Source organism: Mesitornis unicolor, unplaced genomic scaffold (assembly GCF_000695765.1).
Source record: "Mesitornis unicolor isolate BGI_N332 unplaced genomic scaffold, ASM69576v1 scaffold9543, whole genome shotgun sequence".
NCBI classification, from domain to species: domain Eukaryota; kingdom Metazoa; phylum Chordata; class Aves; order Mesitornithiformes; family Mesitornithidae; genus Mesitornis; species Mesitornis unicolor.
Genome location: NW_010172720.1, coordinates 37,488 through 58,990, shown reverse-complemented (window position 1 = coordinate 58,990; position 21,503 = coordinate 37,488). Strand labels below are relative to the sequence as shown.

Genomic DNA, 21,503 nt, shown 5'->3' with positions numbered 1-21,503 from the left:
AGTGTCTGATGTAAATCAGATCCTTGAGTGTGTGCAATCAGTCTTGCCAAGGGCCAAAATGTGTTGCTGTTCCCAAGCTTTGTTTCCTTGTTTAGACTGAATAAGCTCAGCCCATGCACATTTAGAAACCGTCTTGAATTTTAATTTTATTCTGATTGCTAATTGTGTCAGATATGGTTATGTTCCTCTAATTTCCACAAAGAAGCTCCTCAGCTTTTGCAGAAAGACTCTTTGGAGATTTTATAGGATTATTGACCAAATCATAAATGGGCAGTCAAGTAAGGCAGTGTTACTATCATCAGTGTATCAGAGGCAGAATTTATTCCATTGCCAGTTATCCAGAGAGAAGGAAAGGCATGTCTGCAAACCTTTCTGCAAGAAAAAGGCATTTTATAAATGGTAGATGCTTGTAGGCTAGCCCCTTTTATTTGACCATAGTTATTTAAAGTCTACTTTGTTCAGCTGCCATTGTCACTTAGTGCTTACTTCACAACTCCATGGAAAGACAACTCATCTTAGCCTGTAAAGCAGAAGCTATAAGGAGAGGATCAGGGGAATTTAAGTATTTTCCAATTCTCCTTATTTTAATTTCGTAATTCTACTGTGTGACCTAGTCTAGGTGATCCTGCTCTGGCAGTGGGATTGGACTAGATGATCTTTTGAGGTCCCTTCCAAATCCTAACATTCTGTGATTCTGTGATAATATTTCATGTATGATATGTTACTGAAAATCAAACTCCTTTCGTGATCCATTTATTTGATTTGTCTGTCCATGTCAATCAGTTTCTATCTCATCCTGTTTAAAAAGAAAAGACACCTAAATATTGAAACAAGGTTGTCCACTGACCTCAGTATGTGCTCAGTGTATGGAACGCTTTGTTTTTTGTTCTTCTTAATTCATGTAAAAGAATAAAAATTATGTCAGAGCCATTTTCAAAGTTATGACTGAGTTATTCAGATTTGCTACTGGTGTCCAAAGGAAAATAATTTCCTAAGTTTGAGTGGTGAGCATGGAACAGAAGTGACAGAACAGTTTGTCAGTGAAGAACATTATATATAGCTATTTAAAGGTTGTCCTCGACCTTTCCACCTCTTTTAAAGCCTCTTGAGAGCAATTTAAACTTTTCTTCTGCCAGTTGCCTACTGTCAGTTCCATATTTGTGTTTGTTCTCTCCATGCTATGGATGTAAGGTATCAGAGCACATTATGGGGATATCTTCCAAATTATCTTTTAAACTCTTGTCTGAGAAAGAGCCCTCAGATTCAGCCAGGTCAACCTTGGCAGTTAAAGTTCACAGCAAGACTTTAGTTTCCTTGATCTCCTCTCAAGCCAACTTTTTGCAGTGGATTGAAATCTGACCTGGATGGAGACAGTCGAAGTTTTATTATTGACACTGATGAGTTCGAGATTTTAAATACTTCTTATAGATTACTTTTCTTCTGAAATACATACATGCATACATATACATCTGTATTTGTGCAGATAAGTATCTAATACTAGTAAATTACATGTCGTAAGGCTAAATTTTTAGATTGTTTGTAAGCAGATTTTTCATACCAAAAATGCTCTACCAACAACTTTTGTCCATTTATTAATTGTTATAAAGAGTACTATTTTCAACACAGTCTTCAGGGAAAAAAATTTAAATAATGCAGATCCTTACACATGCAGACTTTTTCACTACTCAAACCTCTTACATGTAATACCCAAAACAGTAGCACAAGTAGGTACTGCCACAAAGACACTGTTTAATTGTTGGAAAGTCACTTATTGTATATTGAAGAATCCTACAGATTCCTGATCTCTAACCATAAAAGTAAAATACAGAAGTGGAGCAAGAAATAAGTTACTATAGGGAGTTTCATTATTTGATTATTCTTTTAATTCATTATTTCATTATTCTCTTATTCTTAACTTCAGCATACTCATTTGAAAAGTGGTATGAAAGCATAGGTCAGTGTTGTGCACACAGATCAGGAAAAGCCCACAACAGGTCGATGTAGGCTGTCAGTACTCATTTCAGGATAGTTTCGAAGCGTTATTGTGTATTTCTGAGTTTAGAATAGTGTAATATGTGGAACATCAGCTTTTATTTCATGTCCAAATGAATTTTCATGATTTAATACAGAGATGGAAAGTATGAACACAGCTGCTATGAAGAAATTTGAAAGGGATTTCAGAAATTCATCACAGGCAGTATAAAGCCTTAACACTATATCTGCCTTTGCTAGTTGCTACCATAACCGTTGTTCTCTTGTACTCTGGGCACAGTAAATAAATACACTGATCACTGGTAATAGTTTTGCGTATTTGTTGAAGTACTTATGGTAACTGTATCCATCAACTGTTCTGTTTCAAAATACCACTTCTAGCAATGCAAAGTGCTAACTGAGAAAACTTTTTTTTCTTTATTTCTTCCTTTGAAGACAAAGACAGGGATTTGTTTGCTGCAGGATGGTAACCAGGAGCCTTTCAAAGTGCGACTGCACTTAGCCAAAGATATTTTGATGATCCAGGAGCAGGATGTGATCTGTGTGTCTGGTGAGCCTTTCTATTCTGGTGTAAGTAGTTCTTATTTTTTCTTTAAGATGTACTTTATACATAGCAAAAATACTCTGTGTGTGTTGTGTGTGCATGCGTGCACGTGCACACGCATATGTATGCATTTACTCCCACAGTTTGGTATTTCATTTTATACTGTTAACACTAAGTGTATTCTAATATATCATCATTTGGGAGTAAATCTTAGCAATCCTCATATTAGAAGCAGTAAGAAGGTAATGAATAAGTTATGCTTGACTACAGTATTGTTTCTCTACACTCACCTGGAATACTGGAGCCACTAAATGCAATAGGAATGACACATGCAGTGATTTTTGCAGTCAATGTGCTTACGTGTCTGAGTATATTCTGTGGAACTGATAAGACAGTTGAAGGGTAACTCTCATGGCAGAGCTGTGCAGGTAGAGGAATCATTTGCTGTCCTCTGTTGCTTTGGTTGCTTCATACAGTAGCACATCACCAGACTTCATGCATGTTGCATGTCCATGCTGTGAGGGTCTCTAGTTTTACCAGCACATCATGTTAATTAAGATGGACTTCATCTGGAACAGTGTGATAATGTGATTTATGTATCACTGTTTTTACATGGTGTGTCAGATTTCTTATTTAAGCATCATGTTGAATTTTGTGGGTAAGAAATTGTGCTTTGTAGACTATTATTTGGAAGATCTATAAAATGCTGTATAGAATAATATTGCAGATTTTTGAGCTATTGTAATACTAAGTTTTTATGTAATTCTTGATAGCTAAAAAACCTAATAGAAACCATTTACTATTCATTTCTATAGACATTTTTATAGATATTGTAATTATATTTTGCAGACGTATATATAGGATTTATGTAAATTATAATTTGAGCTAAATAAAATTACCATAGAATTTCATGTCAAATCTTGTGAGGTATAGTGGTATAATAACTGTTTATGCAAATATTATGCGACTGCTATTATGTCTGTCTGGTTTATTAATTAATTGCTGCTGTTGCCACTTTCCTGTATCTGTAAATACAAGTATAATAAAAAGATGCAAAGCAAAAACCAGAAATAGATTGGTAGAATGTTAGCATTGCTAACAGTGTGGAAGATGAATGGAAAATGTATAGGAGAATCCATCTCACTGTGATGAACATCTCAAGTTGAATGATTTTGTTTTTTGCTGAAACAAGAGGAGCATACTGCCTACACTGTCTCCATACATGCTGCATTTATTTGCAAGATAAATCTGACATTGGCTTTTGACAGTTTCATGCTGTACAGATACAATTTACTAATACAGATCTTTATATGAAATATAGATACTCCTTTTGCCAATCATACAGGACATCTATCAACCCAGATAAAAAGCAATGAAGAGTTAAAGCTCAGGCTATAGTTGCTCAATTAGCAACACGCACTGTGGCACCGTTACTCCACCTATCCCATTCTGGTATTATTAATTAAAGGATTTTATCACTCAAAAATATGACTTTCATTATTGTGCAGTAATATCTATTACTTCTGCTGAGCTTGTTATTTAAATGTCTTCATGAAATGCATATTTAATTTTTCTCAATTTCACATCAAGCTTTTCTTTTACAGTTTTCCCCTCTTTATTTTTGCAATGGCACTATAGAAAATAGCAGGTTATTTGGCTCACCAATTACAATCCCCCTATCTTATTTGCATATTGAATGCCTAACTCATTAACTGATTGATATTAGTGTGGTGATGAGGGGTTTCTTTTCTCTTGGAAGTGTCATTATTAGGCTAGTGGCTTTTGAGCACTTTACCCTGATTTCCTCTGGGATAAAGACTAGTACTTGAATCTGTAGGTTTTTTCCAACTAAGGATGATTGGCATTTCACAGACAGTTAACTGTCCTTTTGTCACAGGTCATTTAAATCATCTGGAATCATGTGCTTTGATTGTATAGCATGATCAGACAAGTCCCACAGGCTTTCTTTTTTCGCATTTTTTCCTCATTTTTATTCATGATTTATAAGGTTTCTTTTTTGTTTGTCTGTTTTTCTTATCTTTTACTTTGCTTGGCTGGCTTTGTTTTGTTCTTTCTGTCATTCTAGATGACTGACCACGTCTGTTTTTCTTTTATGTGCATTCTATAGAGCAAGAGCAAGTGTTTTCATTAGCAACTGACATTGAATGCCTCATAGAATAAACTCTAAAGAATAAAAATGAAATTTGTAACTGAGGAACATTATTAAATTCTGCAGACAAGTAGCTACAGTAAAAACTGGTTTAAATCTGTTTTAATAAATAATCTTCAGATAATTTGATTATAAGGTTTTACTTAATCACTTCTGCACTGTTGAGGAACGAAAGGCTATTACTATGTTTCTAGTTCAGAACAGTATCTCTTCTGTTTGTTGGGCCTGAATTAATTTGCATGCTCCTCTGTGTAGGACAGACTTTAAACAGGAACTTAACGTTCCAGCAGTATCCTGATCTGCATCCTGTGGAATAATCTAACTGAAATCAGTGACTCCTTCAGAAAGAGGTGCTGCTTAATGTGAGTGCATGGGATAAGGACCTAGTTCTTAATTTAGAACACTTCCTTTCTGGTGGTAAACAGTTTCCCAAAACTAAAGACATACAAAGGAACCTTGTTCCTCTTTCATTGTATACAGCTTAGGGTAAGAAATTTAAATACATAAAAGATTATAAGCAACATAAAAAGTGTTAAGCACTAAAAGTGAAAAAGCATCTGTTTCTTTAGCAGGCAGAACAAAATGAAACTATCAGTGGTGATCCTGCAGCAATTGTACCTGTAGAGATTCCATAAAGTGTCAAAGATCGTCCAAATTGTCATGGATTAGATCTAAATTTGAGCATCACTTGCATCAATAAGTATTACAGTGATTTATTTATGTGTACAACAAGAAAGACTTGCTTTCTAACAGACAGAAACATACTGGGTTATGCATTATGCTGCAAGTGGATAGCTGATGTAGATTTAAACTCCGGTGCAAATGACCAAAAGAGAACTGAAAACATTTTGTGAAGCTCAAAGCTTAGCAGGCAGTGTCTTTACTAATCCAAATTAAGTCTTTCTCTGTAGAGAGGCTTTATAGCATGGGAAGTGTATGCCTGAGTTGGAGTGGCTTTTGTTCTGAAGATATCTGAAAGGATTCTAGGACAAGAGTTAAGAGGGCTCAAAGAAAGAGCTTTACTGATGTCCTTCTATGACAAGGTGACCTGCTTAGTGGATGAGGGAAAGGCTGTGGGTGTTGTCTACCTGGACTTTAGTAAGGCCTTTGACACTGCTTCTGTCAGCACCCTTTTGGAGAAGCTGGCTGGGCCTGGCTTGGACAGGCATACTCTTCACTGAGAAAGCACTTTTTTCACTGGTGGTGAATGGAGTTCAATTCAGCTGGTGGCCAGTCAAAAGTGATGTTCCCCAGGGCTCAGTACTGGGGCCACTTCTGTTTAATCAGTGACGTGGATGATGGAACTGAATGCACTAGCAGTAAGTCTACAGATGACACTAAATTGGGTGGGAGTGTTTTTCTGCCTGAGGGTAGACAAGCTCTTCAGAGGGATCTGGGCAGGCTGGATCAATGGGCCAATGCTAATTGCATGTCCTTCAACAAGGCCAAATGCTGGGTCTTGAACTTGGGTAACAACAACCCCATACAACATGAGAGGCTTGGGAAGGAGTGGCTGGAGAGCGGCCTGGAGGAGAAGGACCTGAGAGTGTTGATTGACAGTTGACTGAATATGAACCAGCAGTGTGCTCTGGTGGCCAAGAAGCCAATGACATCCTGGCCTGCATCAGGAATAATGTGGTAAGTAGGAGGAGGAGAGTGATCCTTCCCTTGTACTCGGCACTGATGAGGCCACATGTCGAATATGGTGTTCAGTTTTGGGCCCCTCACTACCAAAAGGACATTGAGGTGCTGGAATGTGTCCAGAGAAGGGCAAAAAAGCTGGTGAAGGGTTTAGAGCACAAGGCTTATGAGGAGCAGCTGAGGAAGCTGGGGTTGTTTAGTCTGGAGAAGAGAAGGCTGAGGGGAGACCTTATTGCCCTCTACAATGACCTGAAATGAGGTTGTAGCGAGGTGGAGGTGGGTCTCTTCTCCCTGGTTTCTAGTGATAGGATATGGGGAAATGGCCTCAAGTTGCACCAGGGAATGTTTTGGTTGGATATTAGGAGGAATTTCTTTACTGAAAGTCTTGTCAAGCACTGGAACAGACTGCCCAGGGAGGTGGTTGTGTCACCATCCCTGGAGGTGTTTAAAAGATGAGTAGATGTCATGCTTAGGGACATGGTCTAGTGATGGACTTAGTGGAGCTGAATTGATGATTGGACTTGATGATCTTAAAGGTCTTTTCCTACCAGAACCATTTGGTGATTCTGTGGTTCTACGATATTCACGAGTCTTTTGGAAAACGAAGATGAGTGACTGTTAGGTCAGGTGCACTGTTTTCTCCTCTGAAGTAGTGGACCCTCACAAAATATGTTTTTGTAATCATGGTATTGCCAAAAGACAGATTTCTTATAACAGTCATAAATCTCCATGACAGTTTATTTTGGTACAGAACAGTTAGGATTTTTACTCTTTTCATCTGAAAAAGAAATGCCTTGAAAAAAGCTGAATTAAACTATGTAGGAGATCTTATTTTGTATTTCCTATTAAATGTATTTCTTGAATTACAGTAAATTATACTCACAAAAGCTATATGATGTTCCAGATGACAATGTACAAGAAGGTAGCTTCCACTCTTTTTAGACATATATGGCAATAGCTTGAACTAACAAGGAACGACCTAATATTGACCAGGCTTAAAGTTATGATGGGAGGGAGAATATCTCAAGATATGGTTTGTCTGATTTGAAATATACCTCTTCATGAGATAAATTTCTAGGAAAACTTTACAATTCCAGAATCAAAACTTTTAATTTAGAGTTAATCCTCACAATTTCTATCACCTTTCCTGAACATCTGAAATTCAAGTAAAAGGATTATTCTGTTTTATCAAGAAAAGTAGTTTATCCATCTATGGAGCCTTTTTTTATTTAATAGATTTTATTTGTTTGCTAATCATCTCAGAATTTTTTCTAACAGAGTGTATGTCCATGTGACAACAATAAACCAAGGATATGACAATATACCGTCTGACAGGATGGTTTATTTGAGTCAGTTACTGTTTTTCTAAGAGACTGAAAATAAACTCTGAGCAGCTGGCAATTTGCTAAGTTCAGCTACCAGGACATTTTGTATTTTGACAAGATTTTCTTAAAGATTCTGTTAAAAGAGTCATAGATTTTCCAAAATACTGCTAACTCACCTGATGATAACATACAGGTGATTCTCATTCCTTCAAAGTAATGTAATTCTATCCTGCTCTGTAGTAATGCATTATCTAATTAAACAATAATTTCTTTTAGCATTTTTTTAATTACAGATCTTTTGGGGAGGTTGATGTGAAGATCACTCATAATTTCAATACTAATAAAAAGTGAATGCATAATTTTTGTGAATTTATAGAGTAACGACTCTTGAGGTAGTATGTCATTTGTCCAAGGATTTAACTCGGGTTGATACAAAGGTGTCTGAATGTGGGCTGTAATTAGTTCTCTGATAGAGACAAAACCTTCATCAATAAATACCTTTTCCAAGGTCAGAAAGTAACACTGACTTAAATTGTTGAACTGTACCAGACTTGATTCCTGGCATTATTAATCATACGATAATTCTTTTTGTCTTATAAAGATAAGAACATATTAGCTCTCACTGTTAAAGTTGCCCTTTTGCTATTGTGAAATCAACTATGTTGAAAGATGTATAGGTCTATACAAAGACAATATATTACAAAAAAATAAGTTGCATTAGTTTTTCAACTTAAAACCTTTGCACAACAGCATGTTTTTCTTCATTTTTAAAAATTTAAATGTAAAGGTATTTTTAATTATTAAGTGTAAAAGTAGAACACTTAACTGTGACTTGCCTGAGCAGTCAGATGAAGTTATTGCATTTCCCTTGCTTGCACATTTTAGCATTTTGGAAACTTCTTGAGAGTGAAATTTAAATTTGTTACATTGGATCATTCTCTTTTGAGAGTTTAAAATTTTCTTTTTATTAATTTTGATGTAGGTAAAACAAGTTCAGTTATCATTAGCAATGTTAGTGAGTAGAAAAATAAATGAAGAAAAAAAGGTGAAAAGCTTAAATAGTAAACATATGGGTTTGATTTATTTTCCATATTGTCTTTATTTCTGTATTTATTTATTATTTTGATTCTGATATGTGATTGAATAGTATGAACAGTGCCAAAGTAAAACTCCTTGTCCTGGAGAGAACTGCAAATATGTCAACAGGTAGGTCACTTTCAAGCACTTTCCATTCTTGTTACCCTCACAAAGCTACCAGTAAGAATGGTGGGGTTTTATTTATCATGTTGGTATCTGTCAGCTATTCAGTGGAGTGAATCCATTTTTTCACAGAACTCGTCAAATATCTATCAGATGGTGGTATTTTTTTTTTCTTCCCTGAAAATCTGGACAGCTTTAAGTGACAACCTACAACTGACAGATGTAAATATGCTTATTTAGGGACAACGTAAGCCAGTTTATTTTTCTGCAGCTACTTAAAAATAAAAACCATATCAATCTATTGAGATTCAAACACAGGACTGCCATTTGTAAAGCAAAATTTGAAAGAGCAGAATAGCTTTTTCTTTCAAGAAAAAGTTTTTTCCCCTACAAAAAAAGAGAAATGTTGCAAACCAGAAAACACTTGGAGAACTCAAAGCATTGATTGATGACAGAGTATGAGGTGAGGCAGTAGCTGGAAACTACAGCTATCATGAAGTTACAAAGAATGTTTGTTACCAAGCCTAGTGAGAATTCAGATCCATACAGCCTTTGAGTTTGTGGTTTTTTCTCTTTTATTTCTCTATTTAAAAATTCAGTACTTCTGAAATAAATCAGTTGTAGGAGTATAATTTTTAAAATTAGGTATTTAGGTGAATGTTTCTGCTTTTAGGGATATGCTGTAGGGCTGGGAACATTTTGAAGTTGAGTACAAGAGAAGGGTCAAGCGCTTCTGCTTATTTCAGTCCATGTTAACAGTCTGCACAACACAGCTGCATCTACCATCCTCAGTCTCCGGCATGGCTGCAGAGGAAGGGGCATTTCCAATTGACCAGGCATTTCTGCCTGCATCCCTTATTGCTGACCTCCTTCAGTTGCATGAGGAACTGAAATAACGAGACAAGCTTCAAATGTCACACAACACAAGTTGTTAGCAGATGAGCAGGTCTGGTGGCAAACCTTGTTAACACTATTAATTCAAATTGGAACTGCTACTGATCTGTGTCCTGTGTCCTTTACACTCAGAATGAATGTAAAGTTTGACTGCCTATGTCAATTAATCCAAAGAAATGCCAGTAAGAAAGAGCAAATCATTACCAAAAAGAGGATTTAAAATCTCCCTTTGTGAAAATGTGTGAAATAATTCAACAACAAAAAATCTTACATTTTCTTATTTCAAAATGTAGTGTTATTACTAATACCTGATAAAAAACATGGTCTTGAAGATATTATGGCATCAAATGCTAACAGGTTATCTAGGAAGTTGCTGCCAAAGTAATGATTATTTCTTTGTATTTCATTATTAAATTTTAAAAATTCTATTCTATTCTATTCTATTCTATTCTATTCTATTCTATTCTATTCTATTCCTCTACATTTTTCCATTGCACTGTGCTATTGTAGATTCCTCTCCATGTCTATTCCTCTTTTCCCACCTACTCTTTGTTCTGCACCCATTCAGCTTTTAATTCAGAAATTATAATACCTCTTTAATGAAAGCCTAACAAACGTTGCTTCTGTTTCACTACATGCTCTGAGGAAAAAATTTTTTGTTTGCAATACTCTTTCACTCTTCTTTCTAGTCAATTAACGTAGGTGTGGATGAGGAATTTTCTGAGTTAGAGGCATGGAAAGTACAGATAGCTTGGCAGCAGCTTTGTTTTTTTTTCAATAAAATGCTAACTACTTTTGTTCTGTTCCAGGAAACAGCTTCTAAAACACTGCTCTGAATCTTGCATTAAAGATACTAGGAGCTCTTAACTTTCCCTCTGTTTGGTGTAATGTAGATAACAAATGTGATAATGAACTTACAAGCTCAAAGGACATTTGTGTAGTGTTGTTATAGAACTAAGTAGCTTTTCATGAGAATCAAGCTTTATTTTGTAAACTTGGAGTTGAAGTTGCTTTTGGAAGTTCCAAAACCATTGCAAATTCAATCATAGAATACTACCCTGTCCAAATAGAGGGGAAAGCAAAACTAAGTAAAATATTAATAGCTAAATCTACACCTGACACAGACTTTTAGTGAGTTTCTATTATAAGCAGGTAGTTGGAATCAGTGGAAGCAGCACCATCTTTCAAGTGGAACAGCACAAATGGTCAATTGGGATACACAGAGTACTTCTTTACTGCTACAAATTGTGTTGCCTTCCAGAATTGTTGACATAATTTATTAATGAATAGTTGTAAAGCATTTTAAGAATTTAAAGCTGTTAGACCAGTGAAAAGCATTTTTTTATTGCTATTGTTCATTTGAAATACTAATTAAAAGCAATAGAACAAAATAATTTCCTTCTGTTTCCTGGTCAAACCTCTTTTTTGTTGTATTAATCATTATATAAAAATATTATTTTACATTAAAATAAAGTGCTTTGCAGACAAGGTTTATTCAGTTCACCTTGTTTGAAGATGGCCCTGAAAATGAAGTTTTGCTTGTTTTTTTTGTGAGCCACATACAAAAAAGTCATGTGCAACTCATAAAGAAAAAGCTCAGATAAAAGAGGTTTTAGGCAAAAAAATTGAAAACTAGTATCTACTGTCAAAATACTTATTCAAGTTACTTTGCTACTCTAAAGCATGGGATTTTCCAAAGCTAAATTTGGCATCCTGGCTCTGCTCCTCCTCAGTGGAGGACATAGATAATGAAGGTGATTATCACCTAACTTGAGCACCTGCTTTGACTTACCTGCATTGAATGTAATTATTTTCCTTTACTGATTACTGGAGAACACTTGAATGAGAATCCAGTGACTCAGTTTTATATGGATTAACTGTGGCTAGAGAAATCCTATCATTTTTCTTCTAAACTTCTGGGTAAAAAAAGAGGAGCTGATCAAACCTGGGGTCTGATCCTAAGCCAAAATTCTGGTGTATGAAATGTGTGATACTTCTGACAGTTCTGGAAAAGCCGTTTCACTATATCGTTTGTGTGAAGCTTGCAGTCACAGACTAGTGGATTGTTGATGGTTTACTAATGAAATATGTAACTTGTATGTAATTCTGATTTGTATTTTTTATAACCATTAATTGCTTGCATGTTTCTAATTGTTAGCTATGATGCTGTGAATAGTACGTAAGTCTTTATACTCAAGATACACTAAAGTAATATTTCTTTATTGTAAGACTGAGAAGTGTATTGAATTAGCCTAGGTTAAATACAATGTGCTGCCCTCATTACATATAACACATTAATCAAATGGATCTAGTTTGCAGTATATTTTAAAAGTTCGATTCGGTTCAGTATAAGTCCAGACCTGAAATATTTGATATTTGCTCTAAATGGAGATAGAAAAGAACCTAGGAAAAATACCAGATGAAACCCTCTGATAAATTATGGTGTGCTGGAAAATTACAGTTGCTTGAAATTTTTCTGTTGCCTTGGCTTACTTTTACAGTTTTGTCTATTTATTAATCTGCCATGCTAGCAAAGTATTTCTGATACATACATTTACTTCTCTGAAAAAGTAATCCAAAACTCTAGTGTAAATTGATTCTAGTTTCCTGTCAGACAGAACTGGTAAACCCAAAATCAGATGTTTTCAAGGCTGGCTTGCCTGTGTCTTAGCTTGAATGAAAACCAGAAAAAAAATTATTTACTCTTTTAAATGGGTACTTGTGTGTGTGTTGTGCTAAAAAAGACAACATTCTGCAGAACAGCTTTCTGTTAGGTTTTTTAAAAGCATAGCTTAGAATATATTCAGATGCTACTATTTAATCTTCACAATGACTGCTGACATAGCATGAACTACAAATTTTAATAAAGGTTTTTGTTTTTCACTGAGCATGCTACTTAATTTGAAATCTTCTTTATTCCATTCATGATTAATGTAATATTATCAAGCCAGTTTATCTTTGTTAAAAGGTTGCTATTTTTCAACATCTTCTTAGCTAACAGAAGTATTTTCTTCTTGGTTTGAGCACTTATAACAAAAATACTGGAATGTATTGACTGGAGTGTACAAGTTAAGCTTCTGTTCTTAACCAGATGTTCAACACAAGCTGAAGCTAGAAATGAGGTGGAACTGACAGGAGAAATACAGCTGCCAGGGGAGCCACATCCCAGTGTTTCATGTTTATTTGTGTACACTCAACTTAGACCACACATCAGACTGTGGCCAGTAATAGTTTATCCTGAATATATTGTCTGCAGCGTTACCTGCAGCTGAAACTTCCTGCCAGACAAAAGTTTTTTTAAGTGCAGTTTGTGGTCCGAAGTGGAATAAATACAGTGGACTGAACAGAGTTTCTAGAAACTTTGTTATGAAAGTTCCTTCCTTGAAGGTGTGAGTTGAGAGCCGAGAAGGCTCTTATCCCTCTGAACAGCACAGAAGCACATGGATGAAAGAGGATAGCCATATATTTCTTTCTTGCCATGCTATGCATTCATTTGCAGTTACAAATATAAGAGTATTTTTTCTTTTGTGCATTTCGAATGTTAAAAAAAAAAAAGGTTTTGTCATTTAACAGAAAAATAGTATACTTCTTTCTTAGATTAAACATTTAAAAGCATTAGCCTAAATGGAAAGTCTCATTTTAGGCAATCCATTTTGTCTTGCTGTCTAAAACATTGAACTAGTTTATGCTTGCTCTTTCTGCAGTTACACAATTCATATTTGCCACAAATGTGAAAAAGAAGTACAGGAACTGGATTTTACCCCAAATCCAGCAATAGCACTTATGTGGTAGCCCTACATCCTTTACTTTCCTTTCTGTATATGAAGTAAGAACAAAAAAATAGCTCTGTAGAGACACTTCTTCAAATCTGACTGATGCTGGAAATCTATGCTGATTGTGCTGAAATATATGAACATATATAGAGAAAATAGACATGCAGACTTTTGCTATGCAGTATATATAATGAGTATTAAGTGTAGACCACATGCAAAGGGCATTAAAGATCTATATATCTCATATATTGTATGGACATATGGTATATCTGCTACTAAGATTTTTTTTGCTGACAAAATTGATTAATACTTAATGATCTTAGGGAATAAAGTCAACAAGACAGAGTAGGAAAAAAAGTCTTTTTTTATAAATATTCCTATCCAAGACAGATACTAGCCTACAGTTTTTACAGAACACATTTTAGGATGAGCAATAAAAAGGAAAAAAAAGAGGGGGGAACTGCTTTAAATAATTCCTCCCTTAACAACATACTATAAATTGTTGGTTACAGTTTTTAAACCGTAGCTCTGAGGTCAACAGTGTCTGTGTTTGTATTAGTTTTTCAATTTGGATTAGGACTGCACTTTGAAATGTATTTCTGGATCATGGGCACTTATCATGCCTTGGTTCACATCACTAAGTGGTCTTGGAATACACAAGCTGTATTCCTTTTGGATTAAACTAAATTGGAAAATGTGCTACTGGATTATTGTTTATATACTTGAGCACAGAGTGCTCAATCTGCATATGGGACCAATTTAGGACTAGTCAAATTTAAGACCGCTAAAATGCATGTGTTGTGCATTGTTAAACTCTACAGTTCTGTTCTTATTGCATCGCAGTGCTAGTGTACATATATCCAGTATGCTATAAATTGAACAGATTATTTTTTGTCTGATACAGGACCTCTGCTTTTCTTCCAGACTCTCCAACTTTTTCCTTTGCAGCATAGGTTTCATGGGATTTTTGCATTCAGAAACTCACAAGTTTATTAAAACAATAAAAATCAATATAGGATGTAGCATGGAAACAATTTATTGAAGTATGCCTACAGGTGTTATGGCAGAAGACATTAAATCTAACAAAACATGATTTATTTTTTTTCTCCAGGAAAGAACAGTTACAATTAGAAGACAGACTGTAGGAGGATTTGGATTAAGTATAAAGGTAGGATGAATTTTGTAGCTTGTTATTCTATGTTTACACAAAAAGAGTCTTTGTATATAGTTAATGTTACTTTTAATGAGGACAAGCTATATTTTAGAGGACTAGAAAAAATAAAGCAAACATATTCTAGGATGTTAGATAGTGTCACAATAGGCAACCGTCAGCTACGCTGCCCTGTGTAATGGAAACTAAAGGAAAGATCTTCCCCTTAAGATTCAAGCTAAGCAACTGTAATAAGGTTTGATATGAGAGTTGAAAAGTGTTTGCAACTGCGCATACTGTACTTTTGTTTAACAGCACTCTAATTTAAGTAGTTATTAGTGAATGCCAAATTACAATGGAACAGCCAGTAAGTTCATCATCAATTCTCTTACAAAGAATATCAAACTAATTCACTGCAATTCATTAGTAGGTCAGAAAGTGTTATTGCTTTCTCATATTGTTTATTTTGCTGTAGATCAAGCAGCGGCAGCAATTTATCACATTACCATATTATTGTTTCTTCAGTAAGATTTAAGAATATATCTAAGTGTAAGTGATCCTTTTTGAGGGAGGAAGGGCTAATCATTTTTGTCATCATAACCTTTCTATAAATCTGTATTGATTGCTATGATTTTTAAAACCTTACCTTAGGTTTGAATCTCTGTGCAGACAACACAACATTAATTTTATCTTCAACACACAGCAGTCTTCAACTTCAAGATAGCCATGAGAAAAGTGGAATGTACTTCACATGAATGCAAATAGGCTTAAATTATGCCTATAAAGTGAAAGTATAGACTTTCCTGTGAACATCTGACCTTATAAGAAGTGACTCAGAAGAAGCATTAATGTCCATTTGTGTTGTCATTGATAAGAATATTGTTGAATAGATATACTAGTTCTTAAAATATGTAATGATACGCTTGCTCTTATCTTGTTGACCCACTAAAGACCTCTATTCAAGGAAAATTAATTGCTATTTTGTGGCCAAGGTTTCTCATTAGTTTAGTCAACAGTCCACAGGTTATTTTCCTGCAATGTCATTATAGGTTACAATTCACTGAATAACGATGAAGCATATCACTGTAAAGTGAAGTATGTGGGTGGATGAGGTTTTATTTGGCTGGTATTAGGAAATAATTGGTTACAATAAGGACAAATCTCATAAAGAATGACTAAAATTTATTTTTTTTTAGTTATATATTACAATGGATTATTTATTAGAATTAAAAATTGCAGGCAAGTTGAAGATCACATTATATAAGTATCAGGTACATTATATAAAATAAAATATAATTGAGAAATATCAATTAAATACTGAATGTGCAGATGCTTTCTTAAATTAGTAGAGCAAGATATTCTTAGGTTTTTCGAGCAAGATATCCATTGTTCTGAAAAAAAATATTGGAAGTTGGAAAAGTATTTAAAAGTGCCAAAACAGATTGTGTATTCAGCCTAGAAGGGAATTTATCTTTTTATTTGTTTTTATAAGGTCTGTTTCAATAGAAAAAAACTCAAAACAATAGAAACTATTTCAACTGCAGTAGAATTTACAAATAAAGGCTTTAAATGAAATTATTTTATTTAAACATTTTCTAGGTTTATTTTATTGCATAGATAGTTTGATCAGAATTAATCTAAGAAATGGAAAGGTGAAGCTACATAAATTCAGGCATGGATAGACAAATTCTTTTTGATTTTAAGAATAATTAACAGTCAAGTGATGAAATCCCTTCAACAAATGTCATTAAATAAAAAAAAAAAAAGGAAATACAAACTTACTCAGATGGTATAATGAAAATGGTGAGTAGAATTCTGTGGTCTGGGATAGTCTGTTGTGTATCAGGCAATGCAATGTATTTAAAAAAAAATATTTCTTTTAAAAATCAAGTAATCTGGGACCTATTTTGCTAGGTCTCTTTATTAGTAATCCTACATTCTCCAAAAGAAAGATTGACGAACAGTTGGATAGCCAACACAAACAAAAACAAATTAGTAATTAATATAATATATTATTTTAGCTAGTAGTAAGAAACAATTTGGAACTGAAACTTAAAGTAATGCTTTTTATGTTCTTTGAAATGTCAATGTCAGTTCCAAATATTCTGAAAAGTGCCAGTTTTCTTTTTTAAAAGATACTATTTAGTCATGGTATTGTTGTGGATGAGATACTTCATGGGGTTGCATCACCATAGGTATGCTTCCTCTTGCAGATGAATAACAGTTCATTATTTTTGTTTTGTTTTGCTTTGTTTTGTTTTATTTCAGCAGATCCCTGAACTTTAATGAAGGATTTATATTTATTATTAGTTTTAAAAAGAAAAGTAATTATTTTGTATTAATGCCTTAAAGTAGAGGTCTGCAAGTCACCCTGTAGGAGTGAGAAGGACTTAGGCCTTTCCTCCTTCTTTCAGTAACTCTCCCACAACTGCATGTGCTAGAGTAGTTCCTGTTGTCCTGCTGCTCTCATATTATTTAAAGATGGGGGTTATCTGAGGACTTATTACTGGCTTTGGTGTGTATCAGAGGATGCAGTTTGTCTGAGATATGAGTTATACCACTACAGTGATTAATGAACTTCACTTTAAATTATTTGCCTATTCTTTGATATGAACTTTTCTACTTTTGGTATTGATCTCTAGGGTATATCATGCCTTTTTTCTGCTAATTGAAACTCCATTTGTTATCTGAAATCTCACATTATCAAGTCACTTTTTGAGTTTCTCTTGAGTAAATTTTGGAAGTGTCTTATCCCACTTTAAGTATACTGGACATTTAGATTTATTTTTTTATTTTTTCTGAAGACCTTTCCAGTTAAATTTTGGTTGTCTGTAAATGGAACTCTCTTCTTCTGTGTTATAACCTTGATGCTACAAACTGCATTTGTAAAAGTCAGTGATTCAGCTAACTGCTTAAAAAAACCTGCTTATGAGATTTATTTTTACACAAGAGCCAAACTTATGCCCTTAAAAAAAATTGCTTATAATCCACTCTTTGCAGGTCTGAAAGAACAAAAAACCCCTGTTTTGTGTTTTGCTGTACTCAATTTTCCTGAAGTTAATAGTAAAAGTGTAATTGAATTTGAAGCAGAACTGATCTGTTTTATGCCCTTCAGAAGGAATTATTTTCTAATTTCTGAAGCCCCTTTAGATCCCTCAGTAACAAACCTCTTTTTCTGAAGGAATAGCCATGGAATTAGATATCAAAATTAATAAGTGTAGTCTACTATTTCGGTCATTTATCATATCTCTAACAAGTTTGAGATGCAGAGTTTTGACACAAGAAGCTGCTAAGCGTATGTTGTTGTTTAGGGCTGGGCTGGTCACTAAATCCTGGACAGATGCTCTCTATTAACCCTTCTCCCCTCCCCAGAAGGGAAGAGAAAAGAGAATAAGGGAGAGAGACTTTATGAGTTGGAAAATAAACTAACAGATTTAATGAAACAGTAATACTAACACTACAGAATAATAATGTAAATATGAAAATAATGAAATATATATACAAACATGTACAAATATATACAAAACCAATATAAAATCCTTTCCCCACCCTCCCCCCAGTGACGAATACGTCACCAGAGGCTCTGCAGAGCAGGGCACTGGAAAAGTCCCAGGCCAAACCCAGCAGCAGGTGGGAGCAGGATGCAGAACACACAAATCAGGACCAGTGGCAGACTAACTAGCAGGGTTCTGCTCAGGCCTAGGCCACTGCAGGATCGAGATGGATGGAAGGGTCCAAGATGGAAGAAGGGATCGAGACCCTCCTGATCCCTCGGCTTTATACTGAGTATAACGTATGTGGGATGGAATACCTAGTTGGTCAGTTTTGGGTCCGCTTCCCCCCCCCCGTAGGCGCAGACACAGCGCCCATGGTGAGACAACTGACCTTGAGCATATCTTCTAGCAGCACTGTCTGGGAAAAATATGCTGCCAGTTTTCAGCAAGTTCAGCCACTTAAAAGAGACTGAGCTGAAAAGTAGAATCACTAAATAGAAAATTAGTTCTATTTAGCTCAAACCAGGACAGTGTATGACTTCTGAAAGAGAATAATGTTTCTAAATAATTGGAATGTAGTGTTCTTGTGGAAATAGGCAACAAAAATGATAGTTCATTAAGTAAATTGAGGTTTGCAGTTACAGTCTGACTCATGGCTACCAGGACTCTATACAGTGCCGTTTCCCTGCCTCTGCTTTGATCATTCTTTTTAAATGACAAACAACATCATAGATCTGCTGAGATTTAGTTTGGATTTTCACAGTCTGACTCAATCAACACATCTCTAAAGCAATCACATGCACCTGTCCTGCTCACAGTTATGTACATATGTAAATGATTCTCTTCCTCTTCATTTACTCTGTGATATCTTTTAATAACACATTTTCTCTGTTTCAAATTGAAACAATAAAAAATAAAATAAAAAGGCTAGAACACTTTATTAATAGATTAATCATCTAGCTTTCAGTTTAAAAACTCCTAGTTTTGTCTTTAAAGGCTTGCATAGTTACAGAAGTTTGTGTTGAATGCATTTCCGAAGTGACATTTTGGTTTCAGCTGTGCTGTTCTATTGAAAAGAAAAGTTGTCCAAATTGTTTGATTGCTAGCATGATTCTTGGCACTGTTTTGGCTAATACCAACTAGTATTCTCTAACACAGTTCAGCACTTTACATGAATTGCTTCTAATAGACAGCATGTATAAAGTCACCCTTTTTCAGTTGGGAAGATAGTTTATCCTCATAGTCACAAGTGACTATACCTTAAAGCTGATACAGGCTCATTTTTGTTAGCGGAATAAATGCTACCTTTTAGTATGAAATAAAAATGTCCCCCAGATTGTCTAACTCAGAGGATTCTGAAGACAATTGGACTAATTTCTTATAGACTCTCTCTTTAGAAAAACAAAATGGTATTTTTTTTATTATACTTGGAGCCAAACACAAAACTAGCATTTGTCAATAAAAGCTACTGGTTTCACTTGCCCTATTTTTCATATGACTAAAACTTCAGAAAAAAACCCCCTCATACTTAAAAACTGGGATAAGAAAAAAAATTAGAACTGTGACACTTCGAAAGGAGATGTGAGTGACCTCCCACCGGTAATGGTCAACATCCAGGACAGTGAACTTCAAGCAGCTGCCAGTGATTAGAGCTTCCTTTGCCTCTTCTAGCAGGACCACCTCTGCAGGTGGCCACCTGCCTTTATTCCAGGCTCATCCTTGACTGCTTAAGGAAAAATGACAAAGAAAATTTGCATTACAAAGATCAGTGTTGGAGTCTGGTAGATGTCTATGCTGTTAAGACTTCAACATCATTACTTGTCATGTTTTTCTTCCCTTCTCTGGTCTGAGGTTACAGTTACATGTCCATAACAGAGGGAGGGAAAATTTAAAGCAAAGTAAAAGAGGCCACTGTTCCCAGAGGTTTCTGAAGTAGAGTCTCTCCTGAGCCTATAAACCAAATTTAGACATACATACAGTTTTTCTTCTACAGGACAGAGGATCAAGTACGGAATAATCAGGATGCAAGTTTGCACTGTCAATCTGAAGTAGCGTTCAACAAGATGGTGCAAGCTTGCTACAAATTGCTGATGATGACTGAGTATAGATGGAGGGTAAACTATTTTCTCTTTCCCATTTTGAGTGTTTCTTTCTTAGAATGCATCCTTTATTGGATGCAGGGAGACTCACTGACTAAGGATAAGGAAAAGACTGAGGTACTTAATGCCTTCTTTGCCTCAGTCTTTAATAGCAGGACTAGTCGTCTGCTGGATACCCAGCCCTTTGAGCTGGAAGACAGGGATGGGGAACAGAATGAGTCCACCATAATCCAAGAGGAGATGGTCAGTGACCTGCTGCACCACCTAGACATACAGTTCTATGGAGTTAGATGGGTTACACTCGAGAGTGCTGAAGTAGTTGGCAGAAGTGCTCACCAAGTCACTCTTCATAATTTATCAGCAGTCCTGGCTTACCAGGGAGGTCCCAGTGGACTGGAGGCTTGCAAATGTGATGCCCATCTATAGGAAGGGCCATAAGGAGGATCCGGGAAACTACAGACCTGTCAGTCTGACCTCGGTGTTAGGGAAGGTCATAGAACAAATCAAGATGTTATACAGTATTTATGGGACAACAGGCTGATCAGGCCCAGTCAGCATGGGTTCAGGAAGGGCAGGTCCTGATTGACTAACCTGATCTCCTTCTATGACAAGGTGACCCCCTTGGTGAATGAAGGAAATGCTGTGGATGTTGTATACCTGGACCTCAGTAAAGCCTTTGATACTGTTCCCCACAGCATTCTCATGAACAAACTGACTGCCCAAGGCTTGGACAAGAGTATACTCTGCTGGTTCAAACACTGACTGAATGTCCAGGCCCAGAGAGTGGTAGTGAATGGAGCTCAATCCAGTTGGTGGCTGGTCACAAGTGATGTTCTCCATGGCTCAGTGTTAGGGGCAGTCCTGTTTAACATCTTTATCAGTGATCTGGATGAGGGGGTTGAGTGCACCCTCAGTAAGTTTGCAGATGACACCAAGTTGGGTGGGAGTGTTGATCTGCTTGAGGGTAAGAAGGCTCTGCAGAGGGACCTGGATAGTCTGGATCAATGGGCTGAGGCCAATTGCATGATCTTCAACAAAGTCAAGTGCTGGGTCCTGCACTTGGGTTACAAAAACCCCATAGAACATTACAGGCTTGGGAAGTGACTGGAAAGCTGCCTGGCAGTAAGAGACCTGGGGATGTTGATCAACAGATAGCTGAACATGAGCCAGCAGTGTGTGTAGGTGTCCAAGAAGGCCAGCAGCATCCTGGCCTGCATCAAG

The 21,503-nt window shown here is 35.8% G+C and overlaps 1 protein-coding gene across 1 annotated transcript in view; it reads left to right on the top strand.

The window, feature by feature from the left end:
* SNTG1 (syntrophin, gamma 1) overlaps window positions 1-21,503 on the top strand; it is a gene marked incomplete at its 3' end in the record, with an annotated part of 64,902 nt that overhangs the window by 7,864 nt on the left and 35,535 nt on the right. Inside the window, exons 2-3 of the mRNA XM_010180497.1 lie at window positions 2,428-2,562; window positions 14,651-14,707. Coding sequence (XP_010178799.1) covers window positions 2,428-2,562; window positions 14,651-14,707 — 192 coding nt within the window. The remainder of the gene's footprint in view (window positions 1-2,427; window positions 2,563-14,650; window positions 14,708-21,503) is intronic.